Raw genomic sequence first — 12,189 nt, forward strand, 5'->3', positions numbered from 1 at the left:
GTGGCATTGGTAATTCGAAGAGAGGTTTTCGAGCGATCAGGGAGGGAGGAAATGTGAAGAGATCTAGGAGTAGCCGTAGATCCTGTCATCGGATGTGGGTTGAGAGAGTCAGATGGAGTGATCAACACTGCTATTACTGCGTCGGAGGGTGATATCTAGATCCCAACTCTGTGAGGTCAAAGTAAAACCGACCGACGCTATCAACATTAGCTTCAGTGTCTCCTGCTTGCCGCTGCATCCATTTCCGCCCATCGAGTGAGCTCGGCATGTTCTCTTAACAAGAGGTACGAGGGCTCGGGATCGACCTGATGGTCATGTCGGCATTTGTGACTGAAAAAGATGATAATTTCAAACACTTCTTCTCCAGCATTAAAGTTCCATATGAGAACGAAGGAGCAAGTAGTATCCGCGGCTGCTAATCCACCCTCAGCTCCTCTCTGGTCTCAATTAAGCTACTCGTCTGATGACCGTTATCCTCTAAGGAGAGGAGTCTAGAAACCAGAGAACATGTGCAGTCTCTCAGGGCTGTTATGCGATTGACGTGTTGAGATTGTTCATTCTGTAACTGACTGGACATGAAGTGTATCGGCGACACCCAGTTATGAGTCGACCAGTATTTCAACGAGAAGAGTAGGAGTACAGTCAGTACGAAACAGTTTCCTTAGATGCCATTCGGTGCCATTCGGAATAGAACCTGACTGGAACTGAGGATTTCAACGATATTGGATTGATCACGGCCTCCAAACTTCTCACCTATTCTAGGCAAACGAACTATGGACTCAACGACACGTATCGTCATTCCTGAGCAATCCTTGACCGTGGCACTGGGAGAAGGCGGTTGTCCCCCAAAACAAACTGAACAAGTTTGTCACACCAGCTCACCCGAGGACTCTCCTCACGAGACTCACTCTCAACGATGAATACAAAAGAAGAGAATGCAGTCCACACTGGAAGAGGTGAGATGCTACCAACCCTCAATCTTCCAAAGGACATCTGATATAGAACCAACTCTTCATCGCAGGTCTTTTACCCGCCCACGATCTTCTCTCATCTACAATTTGCAACACTACACAAGGTTAGCTTTGCTCACCTTCGCCAAGAGGACATTGCCCATCCCCCTACTTTCCTGAATTCCCAAGCGAAAATGGACGGGCGAAGGGGGCCTCCCGCTCCTCATCGACGACCGCTGTATGCTCCGAGACTACATCGCCAGGTTCCCAGGATATCTCAAGATGCCTACACGCACAATCCGAACGCCTTCCAACGATACAATGTCGTCCATCCAAACGATCCAGGAGAACGCATAGGAGAAATGAACCTCTACCAGCGTGCCCCCCGCGCCGGCATGGACGCCCATGACCCCACGGTAGGTCGACCGCCCCGACTAGCACGCCAGCGACGACGCATCCCTGACCTTCCTCCCTACAGGGGCCGCCGGGCAAGGGACAGGGACGATATAGTCGACGTCATCTTCCCCCACGGCAGGCAGTACGCCGTTCGCCGCGCCGACATGGCCCATTTTCTCCCTCGCGTAGCAGCCAACGTCCCCCTCCACCGAGACCACATCCACATCCGCACGCTCCTCACGGACGGCCTCCAGTTCCGATTCCCCCCCGAGCTAGACGCAGACGTTTCGCTCGACTTGGCCCTCGAGGTTCTCTTCAACGGTCTCCAAAGCATGGCGCATGGCGAAGAATCCGTAGACCTTTTCCACAACGAGGAGTTTTCCCATCTCGATCATTACGACAATCCGGTGGGCGAGATGAGGAGGATCGTGGGAACCGTGTACGCGCTGTGCGTCGTGCTGGATTTGGATAGGGAGCTGGGTTGCTCGGATCCACTCGCCGAGCATATTGGTCACTTTATGATTGAATTGCTGGCGTGGTTGGGGACCGCGGAGGGTCGCCACGAGGGGCAATGGGCGCATCTGTTGGCTTGCATCGTGATGGCCGGGTATATGAAGGTGTTTAGGAGGACGATTGGGAGTCTTGGCGTGTTGGAGCAGTTGTGGGATGAGTTAAATTGGGAGGCGAAGGAGGATGTGGTGGAATCTTTGAGGGACCAGGTTGAGATCAGGGGCGAGGGATCAGATGCGCAACGGATGCTTGGGGCGTTGAACCATTTGGGCCTGTTGGGAGTGTTTTGAACTCGGTGGAGACACGAAGGTGGCCGTCTCTGCGGTGGAGGTTGGAGATGTTTACCGAGTTGGGCTGGAGTTTTCGGTGCCCAGTATCTCGGAAACAGTCTAGTGATTTATGCCAGCTGAGAAAAGCAAGGATCCTCGAAAATAATCTCAATAGGTCGAAGAAGCCTTGTTCGAGGTCCAATAAAATTCCATGTTTAATTCATCTTGCTTCCAAGCTCCCAGCTTCACAGATGTTGTGCAGGAGCGGATGGTGGCAGTGGACATAAGGGAACCACGACATCTCGTATTAAATTAGTGCGTGTCTTGTAACTTCAATCGGAATATGACCTGGCGGTAAGACACCGAAACTGTGTGTGCTTCATTATGGGATATCGTTGGTGTCGCCTTTAGAGGCTACAGTAGGATTATGTAGCATTCTCCGCCTTGTATCCAAGCTCAGGAGGTGAGCGAATAACATGGGTGGGCGGCCAAGAATTGAGTCCAAGCTGTGCAAGAAGAAGAGTCTCTCTGCATACCGAGGATGTGTGGATGTGTCTGCGTGTGCCCTCCTGTCCTCCTTCAAATGTTCTCAGCTGGTCTTGGGGGTCTTCGCTGCAGGTCGCACGCACGCAACACGCAGAACCTGGCATCACGCCCCGCCCCGAACCGAGTTTGGTCTCGTCAATTGGCCTGCATCACCGCATTTGACGTCTTGGTCCGAGCCTTTTTTCCCAGCCACCCAGAATATTTGCATCATGCGTCAGGCGTTTATTTTCCATGCTCAATCCAGACCCCTTTTGCTTTTTCTCTCTCTCTCTTCTTTCTTTCTCATTCTTTGTCCGCCTCGATTCTTCATCCTGTCTTATAACCCGCAATAAATTGTGTGGGACATCCGCGGACTGGACTGGACTCGACTCTTCAGAGGCCAACCCTTTAATTTCGGCAGACTCCAGGACGCCATCCATCGCTCCGGGCTGGTCCGTTCCCCCATCTTCAAGCTCCCCCCACCTCCCCAACTCTCCCCAACTTTCCCCAAACCAAAACGTCAATCTCAAAACCCGACCGAACAAAATGTCTACCCAACCCCCTTCTCACTACTCCTCCCACCCAATGGATCCCCCCTCAATGTCCGGTGCCCTCCCCTCCCCTTCCGCCCAATACGGCCCTCCTCCCGGGCCTCCTCCCCCGGGCCCCCAACGTCCCCCCTCCGAAGCCCAAATGCTCGGCCCCGCCGGCCTCGAACAACTCTCCTCCCACCCCTCCGACCTTCCGCCGCGTCCGCCCCGCGACGACCGATACCAAACCACCGATCCGTTCCGCCCGCAGAGAGTATACAGCGATCCAGGGCCGCTCGCGCCGGCTCCTTCTATGACGCCCATGCTCTCGGCGACGACGCAGGACATCGCCACCATCCGCGCCAATACGCAATACGGGCTCAAGGAGTTCGTCGAACTAGTCAAGAGGCGCCAGAATGCGCCGCCAGGGAGCACGGTTAGCTCGGATATCGACGCTAAGCTTCGCGCTTCGGGGGGCTTGTTAGTGAAGGATCTGAGGGCTTTGAGGATTGAGCTCCGGGAGGTTGTGAAGTCGAAGGAGAGTCATCGGTGGAGGCGCTGGCTTGTCGGCGGTGCCATGTAAGTCTTTTTTTTTTTCTTCTTCTTTTTTTTCACCACCACCCTCGTCACTTTCCTTCCAAGCTTCCCATCCAGGCACCAGAGCAAAGGCTAACAAAACATAAAACAGGGCCACATTCTTCCCCGCCGTAAAAGCCATCCTCCGCATCGTCACCCCCTCCTCCACCTCCACCTCCCTCACCACCACCACCGCCAGCACCGCCACGTACTCCCCTTCCTCTCAACAACACTACCACTACGACCTCGAACACGCCTCCAACGACACAGAATACGCCTTCCACCGGAGCAAAACCCTCCTCCAGCGTATCCGATCCTCGGTGTTGGGCCGCGGTGGCGTGGCCGCTTCCTTCGCCTTCTTCGTCTTCGCGGCTCTGTACGTTTTCCAGAACGAGGTGGCGCTGAGGGTGGCCAAGACGCTTTCGAGGAGGGTCAAGAAGTTGCTGAATAAGGTGGAGGATGGAGGATTTGAGGTTGATGAGAAGGATTTGAAGACTTTGGAGGGGTGGAGGTGGAGGGTTTTGTTGTGGGGGAGGTGAGGCGAGAGAGGGATGTTTGTGGTGAGAGGTCATCGGTGCTGAAAGCTGGGTTATTTTCCTTGTGTTCTTTTCTCTTTGGCATGGGACTAGGTTTTTTCTTTGTTGCTGTATGTTGCATGGTTACGATATAAGATGAGATGCATAATATGTATATGAGTAGACGAAGATGTTTTTTTCTTATAGATTGATTCGAGAGACCGTTGAGGGCCATTGAGGCCGAGATTGGGATCGCCCCTGGAGAGTTGGGGAGAGACTTGAGAGACTTGATGAGCGATGTTTCCTCAGTATGCCAAGATCGACTTACGGGAAAGCTGAAGTTTTGGTGAGCTTGACGAGAGACCATCGTCACGACGAATCTCATATCTAAAGTCCTCAACTTGGTTGCTCCTTCCCTCCTGTCAAGCATGTAGCGGATATCAGGGGCATTAAATATTCGCACAGTAAAGAAGGCCCCCCAAACTTCCTGTACCCTAACTTTATAGGGCTTCTAAATACAGTGTAAAACTTAGAATAACACAATAGAAAGCTGCCCTCGCTGACGTCAGAACCAGCACCAGCAGCTCCTTCTCAAAGCTCAAAGGTCGAAGCTCACAGGTCGAAGCTCTCACCAACATCCTCATCAAATCTAATTGATCCCGTCAAGCCTCAATTGAGCCTCATTTCTCTTAAGAATCACATCCGTGCCAGTCCACCTTCACTACCGGATCGACAAACACTCTGAAGAGAGCACACGAAAATGTTGGCGGGGACGAAGCGCCCTCACTCACCACCCCCAGAGCCAGAGCTCAATCATCGCCAACGACCACAAAGACCCCTCCAACCCAGCGTAGAAGCAGACACATACTATCGAAATCTTTACGCAACAGAACCCGACTTTCGGCAGCTTGCTAGAGAAGATGCGGACTTTGCGAAAGTGTACTACAGCCCACTCTCTCAACTCGCCTTGGATTCGAAGACTTTCCTTTTCCACTGACACTAAGTTGTAAAAAATAGTCTGAAACACGGCCAGATCGACTTCAACGATCCCCGGTCCGTCGTCCAGCTCACAAAGACTTTACTCAAGTCCGATTTTAGACTGAAGATCGAGTTACCGCCCGATAGGCTGTGTCCGCCTGTCCCCAATCGACACAACTACATCCTCTGGCTCAAAGACCTCCTCGACACGACATCCTACCAAGATCCAAAGGATCAATCCATTCGCGGTCTCGACATCGGCACTGGCGCAAGTTGCATCTACCCCCTCCTAGCCTGCACGCAAAGACCCTGGACCTTTGTCGCAACCGGTAAGCTACTCTAATTCCTCCTCCTCGTTTCCTCCCCCATCTAACAACCTACAAAGACATCGACGAAAAAAGCCTCTCCTACGCGGCCAAAAACATCAAAACCAACTCACTAGATTCCAAAATTACCCTCCTCAGCCGCACCCCGACAGACCCCCTCATCCCTCCCACAGCCCTCCCCCTAACCTTCACTATGACAAATCCCCCCTTCTACACCTCCGCCGCCGAGCTCTCATCCCTCGCCCAGAAAAAGTCCCGCCCCCCGCACACGGCCTGCACGGGATCACCCTCCGAGATGGTCGCCGCGGGAGGCGAAGTAGCCTTCGTCAAACGCATCTTCGACGAGTCCCTCTTGCTGAGGGAACAGGTACGGTGGTACACGGCCATGTTAGGGAAGCATTCCAGCGTAGAGGTCGTCGTGGACATGCTGAGGGGGAAGGGGGTGGACAATTATGCCGTTACGGAGTTTGTGCAGGGGTCGAAGACGAGGAGGTGGGCCGTGGGGTGGAGTTTTGGATCTATGAGGCCTGATGAGGGGGTGTGTAGGGGGATGAGCGAGCCTGCGTGGTGTAAGGTGTTGCCACCGAGCGTGGTCCATGAGGTTTTGGCGGCAAAAGTGGGTGAGGTAGATATTGGGAAGCTTGCCGACGCGGTGAGGGAACTCGGAAGCGGGCTAGAGTTGATGTCCTGGGCCTGGGACGAGAAGGAGCTCGCGGGGCTAGGGAGGGCGAGGCAGAATGTTTGGAGTAGAGCGTGGAGGAGGAAGAAGATGCGTGCGGAGAAGGGAGACACGGGTGTTGATGTTCGGACGAAGCTCTCTGCTGAAGGGAAGGAGGAGGGGAATGTTTGTGCCATTGGCTTTAGGATATGGGTCATTGCGGGGAGGGAGGACGTCAAGATTATGTGTAGGTGGGTGGAGGGACATGATGTTTCGTTGCTTGAGAGCCTCTTGGGCTTTTTGAGGACGAGATTGAGCGCGATGGCCAAGTAAGTATCTGTCGGTGGATGATACAGCCTCGTTGAGGCAAATGTGAGAATCAATGATACCCATTTAGAGCTTTGTCGTAGACACAGAGGTTTTAAAACATAGAAAAACGGTCACATGAGTAGGGGATATCACAACACTGCCAACACTGTTCCGCCCAACGACCCAATCGCGCCAGCAACCCACTCCCGCGTATCCAGGCACCAACAAGCCATTATCAGGACCCAGGGAATCTAAATAAAGAGTGGCGATCAGAGAGTATGCAAGCAATGTCCAAAGTCTCAGCCCTCACAAATTAAACAATTGTCAACCATCTCATGACCAGCTTAACACAACTCCAAAACTCTCAAGCACGAACTCGGTGAGTAGCCCTCAGCTTAAAGTCCTCCGTAACGCAACACACCGTATCCCTAAGTGTCATTGGCGCGTTCTCAATCGTAAAATCAAACCGCTTGAACAACTAGATCTCATCATCAGTCGATCCCATTTTCTTCCATTGTGCTGGGGAGTGTATCTCTCTTACCTCGACAAAGACCTTGTTCAGCTCCATAAACGCAACGGTCCTCCCAACACACTCAACCTCACCACCCCCAAACGCCAAATCCAAAACGGCGCTCATCTCCTCAACCTTCCTACCACCACCCAGCCACCTATCCGGGTTAAAAATCTCAGCATCGGGCCCAAACGTACCAGTATCGCGCATCATCGCCAGTGTATTAACGCCCACACGCTTACCAGCCGGAAGGAGGTAGGCCATATACTTCTACGCCGCCGAGAGGAACTTCCTTGTAGGAGCCGAGTGTAGCGCAAGGAGGGGGGTACATCCGGAGACCTTCCTTGATGATGGCCTGGAGGTAGGGCAGGTGGCAGCTTCAGCGTCGCGGATGATGGGGGTGCTGATGGCATCGAGGGCGAGGCCGGAGTCGATTTCGGCGCGGAGTTTAGAGAGGGCGGTGGGGTTTGTTAGGAGGCAGAGGATGGTGGTGCGGATAGCGGCTGTGGTGGAGGCTGGATTGGTGATACTACATGGCATTGCATTAGTTGGGGACGCTTCGTTGGTATGAGACTTTGCTTACAGTTCTGTGCAGACTTCCTTCGGCGTCCCGTTGCAATTGGAGTCCTGGATGTGAGAGGTCATTGTGCCATTGCTGACCGGACCAGTGGTAAAGAAAGCCCTTTTCAAGGACAGCGAGCGGCCAACTAATCAATCATTAGTAGCCGGACAACACCTACACGTTGGTTTCAACTCACGGCATTGTCCTACGAAGGCTAGCTATTGCTCTGCGCGTTAACGTTAAAATATTAAACGGCCAGCTTTTCATCGACGCACTCAACCAAGCCATATTCAGCGTCTGGATCGAAATCGGGAAGAAACCATCTTTGACAGTGTCAACGCGGTTCTCCGTGCCGCTGTCATTCTTGAAGAAACCCGCGACATCACCAAAGCCTACGTCACTGATAACATCAAGGGCGAGGGACTGACAACGATGGGAGAATTCGATGGGGCTGTATTCGGTTGGAGCAGAAATGTACTTGCGCTCGAGGAGGTTGATGAACTCGGCGATGCGCTTGTCGACGATGGATTCGAAAGCGTTGATTTGGTCGTCTGGGAATTGCTTAACAAGATCGAGACCGTTAGTTGTCTACATTCAAATGGGAATGTTTAGTCAAGAGACGAAGAGTAAGTGTAGGCAAAGGGCGGCCCTGATGGCATGGTACAATCGGTTGCATTGAAAATTAGTTGTGAAGAGAGTAGGTTCAGACTCTGACGCAAGGGGCATAAAGCTTCTATTGCGCTGCGGCAGAAGCGTTCCCGTTTCCCAGTTCCATCGGAAGACTCCCGAATTGGCGTCGAGCAATGAAACAAGCAATTAAGTTGGTCACTAACACAAGAGAGACGCATTTCTTTCGAGGCTGATGATACGAAGTACACCGAGGAGTGAAATCGGTTTCCTGTCAGACAAACTCTTTGAAAATGTTCCGAACGCACAGACTTGCCCCACGTAGTGTTTGTTGCGATTTACTCACACGCGGTACTTCGCATAACGGAGCACTTCGCCTCTTGGATGAACCATTTACCGGGGTGCTGCCTAAATTACGCACCAAGGCAGCAGACATGGCACCGGTTGTCGCCCGCGATGCGGCGTTTCGAGATTGGGTCGCAGCCCTGCGTGGTCTCCAGTCTATAGACGACCTTGCTCGATTGCTAATCGACACCACTTGATGAGCTGTCTAGGCGCGAGGCTAATTTATCTTGTATCTTGGCAGTATTGGCACCAGGAACGGATCGTACTGTGACAGGCTCAATAGCGGCTGGCGCTTTGCGATCTCTAGCTACCCTGTATGGTCTCCTCCAGGCAAGCGGATCCGACACCGAGCTCCTCCTTGAACGAACCTTTTCCCGGCCGACCAGCCATTTCCACGCGAAACAATGCGGCTCTTGACGCGCGACCAGAATGGCGAGCTTAGCTTGACTGAGGACCTGGTTGACAATATCCCCCCATACGCGATACTATCGCATATGTGGAGTAAAAATAATGCCGAAGAGGTTTCCTACAAGGACATGAAGGACGGTACCGGGAAAGGCAAGGCGGGCTATCGCAAGGTCGAATTCTGTGCAGAACAAGCAGGACGCGACGGCTTGCAATACTTCTGGGTAGACACTTGCTGTATCGACAAATCGACTAGCGACGAGCTCCAGGCGTCGATAAATTCCATGTTTCGATGGTACCACGATGCCACTCGGTGCTACGTTTACCTGTCTGATGTTTCGATGACTGGTAGCCTTTCGCAGAACAGCGATCAAGCAAGCAGCGATCAAGCTGAGCTCTCCTGGGAAGTGGCGTTTCAAAGGAGTAAATGGTTTACTCGGGGCTGGACGCTCCAAGAGCTTCTTGCGCCGGCATCGGTGGAGTTCTTCTCGTTGGAGGGCCTGCAACTCGGCGATAAGGGATCTCTTGAGCACGAAATTCACAACATTACAAAAATACCAATCTCAGCTCTTCGGAAAACAACCCCCTTTAGTCAGTTCGATGTTGACGAGCGACTGAGATGGGCAGAGAGACGCCAAACCACGCGCCAGGAAGATTGGGCGTACTGTCTTCTGGGCATTTTCGGTGTCTTCATGCCGCTTATCTACGGCGAGGGAAGGGTCAATGCGGTACAGCGTCTTAGAAAAGAGATCGACAATACCCCAAAACGGCAAGGTTCGTCTTTATTTCTTGTGCTCTTTACGGTTATAATTCCCTAACAATCAATAGAATGGCTCCGGAAACTTTATACTTGTCCGTACCGAGACCGTAAGAACCGAAATCCGCCGCGAGTCCAAGGAACATGTGAGTGGTTCACGAACCATTTGCTCTTCCAAAATTGGCAGCAGAGCAGTGCAGCTAGCTTGCTCTGGGTGTCTGCTGACCCGGGATGTGGGAAGTCGGTTCTGGCCAAGTTCTTAGCTGATGAGGTACTGCCGAGCACAAATATAAGAACGACCTGCTATTTCTTCTTTAAGGAAGACTTTGAAGACCAGAGATCTTCAGCAACCGCACTATGCTCCATATTACATCAAGTCTTTAACCAGCATCCGGCCTCTTTTTCAACCCAGATCCTTGAGGAGTTCGAAGACAAAGGAGATACAATACTAACATCCTTCCGCGACCTCTGGGATATTCTCATCTCCGCTGCGACTGGCCATAAGAGGAGGGAGATTGTCTGTATCCTCGACGCCCTAGATGAATGCGAGGTTTCAGGACGACATCAGCTTATCGATACTGTTAGTAAATTCTACTCGGGCATAACAACAACTCGTCCTACATTAAAGCTCCTCTTAACGAGCCGGCCCTACCTAGATATCAAGAGAGGATTCTATCCTCTAGAACGCGAACTGCCGATGATTCACCTAAGCGGGGACAATGAAGAGGAGGTAGATAAAATTTCTCTCGAGATCGACTTGGTTGTAGGAAGCAGAGTGGCGGACCTTGGTGGAAGGCTCGGGCTTCTCCAAGAAGAGCAGCACGTTCTTCGAGAGGAACTTACACGGGCTCCTAACCGCACCTACCTCTGGGTGCATCTCATCTTCGACATCATAACTAAGAGCATTATCGACGGGTTAGAAGACATTCGGTCGATAGTGAAGACGACGAAAACGGTTGATGCAGCATACGATAGGATCTTGTCAAAGAGTCCAGATGTTGGGCAGGCCAGGAAGCTCCTCCATATCGTCGTCGCAGCAGCGAGGCCTCTTACTCTGCAGGAGATGGCCCTGGCTTTAGCGATTAGGCCCCATCATCGATCCTTCAGCGATCTCAAGCTAGGGCCAGAAGACCGAATCCGCAATAACATTAGGCAGCTTTGCGGACTTTTTGTGGTCGTTGCCGACTCCAAGGTCTACCTGCTTCATCAAACCGCCCGCGAGTTCTTGGTCCCCCCACCATCGGGGTCTTCGCCACCTCTTACCGGCAGCACGGCACTACAGTGGAAGTTTACCCTTCATCCGAAGGAATCGCATCGCATCCTTGCCGAGATCTGTATACAGCGGCTCTCGCTGTTAGATTTTAATCTAAGTGGCCTTAGAGCAAGTGCAGATCAAGATCAGTATATCTCCATGCGTACATTTCTGCGATATGCAGTGCAGTACTGGGCTGTCCACTTTCGTGAAGCAAACTGGAATGACGAAGATTGGGCTGTTGAGAAGGCAACATCATACTGTCGTCCGGACTTGCCAACCTCGGCGTGGTTTGAAATATATCAAAGAGTTGCGACAAGAGATGTGCCGGGCAACTTTACACCTCTTTTAGTCACATCCTATTTTGGTCTAAGCAGTGTGGTGGAGCGGCTTCCTAAGAAGGCTTTGAAGGCCATTAACATCAAGGATAGTAGGTATGGAAGGTCAGCTATTTCCTGGGCTGCCGGGGAAGGCTATATCGCGGTGCTGGAGTGGCTTCTCCGTGGTGGTGTGGTGCGGTGGCTCCTCGGCACCAGCGCCCGAGTCAACGCAAAGGATAGATCTGGCTGGACGCCGCTTCACTGGGCTTCCTGGAGCGGCCACGATGCTGTGGTGCAGCTGCTTCTTGAAGCTGGTGCTGATGTGAACGCGAAGGATGAATCTTTCTGGACGCCGCTTCACCGGGCTTCCCAGCACGGCTACGATGCTGTGGTGCAGCGGCTTCTTGAAGCTGGTGCTGATGTGAACGCGAAGGATGGACCTGGCTGGACGCCGCTTCACCGGGCTTCCCAGTACGGCTACGATGCTGTGGTGCAGCGGCTTCTTGAGGCTGGTGCTGATGTCAACGCGAAGGATAGATCTTTCTGGACGCCGCTTCACTGGCCTTCCCGGAACGGCCACGATGCTGTGGTGCAGCGGCTTCTTGAAGCTGGCGCTGATGTGAACATGAAGGATGACAAGTTCAGCAGCAGGACGCCGCTTCACTGGGCTTCCTGGAGCGGCCACTATGCTGTGGTGCAGCGGCTTCTTGAAGCCGGTGCCGATGCGAACGCGAAGAATTATCGCGGCGGCTGGACGCCGCTTCACCAGGCTTCCCAGTACGGCCACGACGCCGTGGTGCAGCGGCTTCTTGAAGCCAGCGCTGATGCGAATGCGAAGAATCGACGCCGTGGTGCAGCGGCTTCTTGA

At 52.9% G+C, this 12,189-nt stretch overlaps 3 protein-coding genes and 1 pseudogene across 3 annotated transcripts; 3 read left to right on the forward strand and 1 right to left on the reverse strand.

Annotated features, from left to right (window-relative positions):
- Positions 1 to 1,144: 1,144 nt before the first annotated feature.
- SAPIO_CDS1501 lies at positions 1,145 to 2,146 on the forward strand (annotated as a pseudogene; the record flags this gene model as incomplete).
- A 1,050-nt stretch (positions 2,147 to 3,196) lies between these two features.
- SAPIO_CDS1502 (uncharacterized protein) lies at positions 3,197 to 6,566 on the forward strand (the record flags this gene model as incomplete). The annotated part of the gene is made up of 4 exons (XM_016784761.1): positions 3,197 to 3,759; positions 3,869 to 4,291; positions 5,289 to 5,578; positions 5,635 to 6,566. 4 exons carry the CDS (start codon positions 3,197 to 3,199, stop codon positions 6,564 to 6,566), a joined length of 2,208 nt encoding a protein of 735 aa, XP_016645518.1.
- A 340-nt stretch (positions 6,567 to 6,906) lies between these two features.
- On the reverse strand, positions 6,907 to 8,678 carry SAPIO_CDS1503 (uncharacterized protein; the record flags this gene model as incomplete). The annotated part of the gene is made up of 6 exons (XM_016784762.1): positions 6,907 to 7,020; positions 7,084 to 7,210; positions 7,343 to 7,582; positions 7,637 to 7,760; positions 7,891 to 8,203; positions 8,664 to 8,678. 6 exons carry the CDS (start codon positions 8,676 to 8,678, stop codon positions 6,907 to 6,909), a joined length of 933 nt encoding a protein of 310 aa, XP_016645519.1.
- Positions 8,679 to 8,991: 313 nt separating this feature from the next.
- On the forward strand, positions 8,992 to 12,189 carry SAPIO_CDS1504 (uncharacterized protein; the record flags this gene model as incomplete). Its single annotated transcript, XM_016784763.1, has 3 exons — positions 8,992 to 9,720; positions 9,821 to 9,895; positions 10,162 to 12,189. The coding sequence occupies 3 exons, from the start codon at positions 8,992 to 8,994 to the stop codon at positions 12,187 to 12,189; spliced, it is 2,832 nt and encodes a 943-aa protein (XP_016645520.1).

Source organism: Scedosporium apiospermum (assembly GCF_000732125.1).
Source record: "Scedosporium apiospermum strain IHEM 14462 chromosome Unknown SEQ_SAPIO_0066, whole genome shotgun sequence".
Taxonomy (NCBI): Eukaryota; Fungi; Ascomycota; class Sordariomycetes; order Microascales; family Microascaceae; genus Scedosporium; species Scedosporium apiospermum.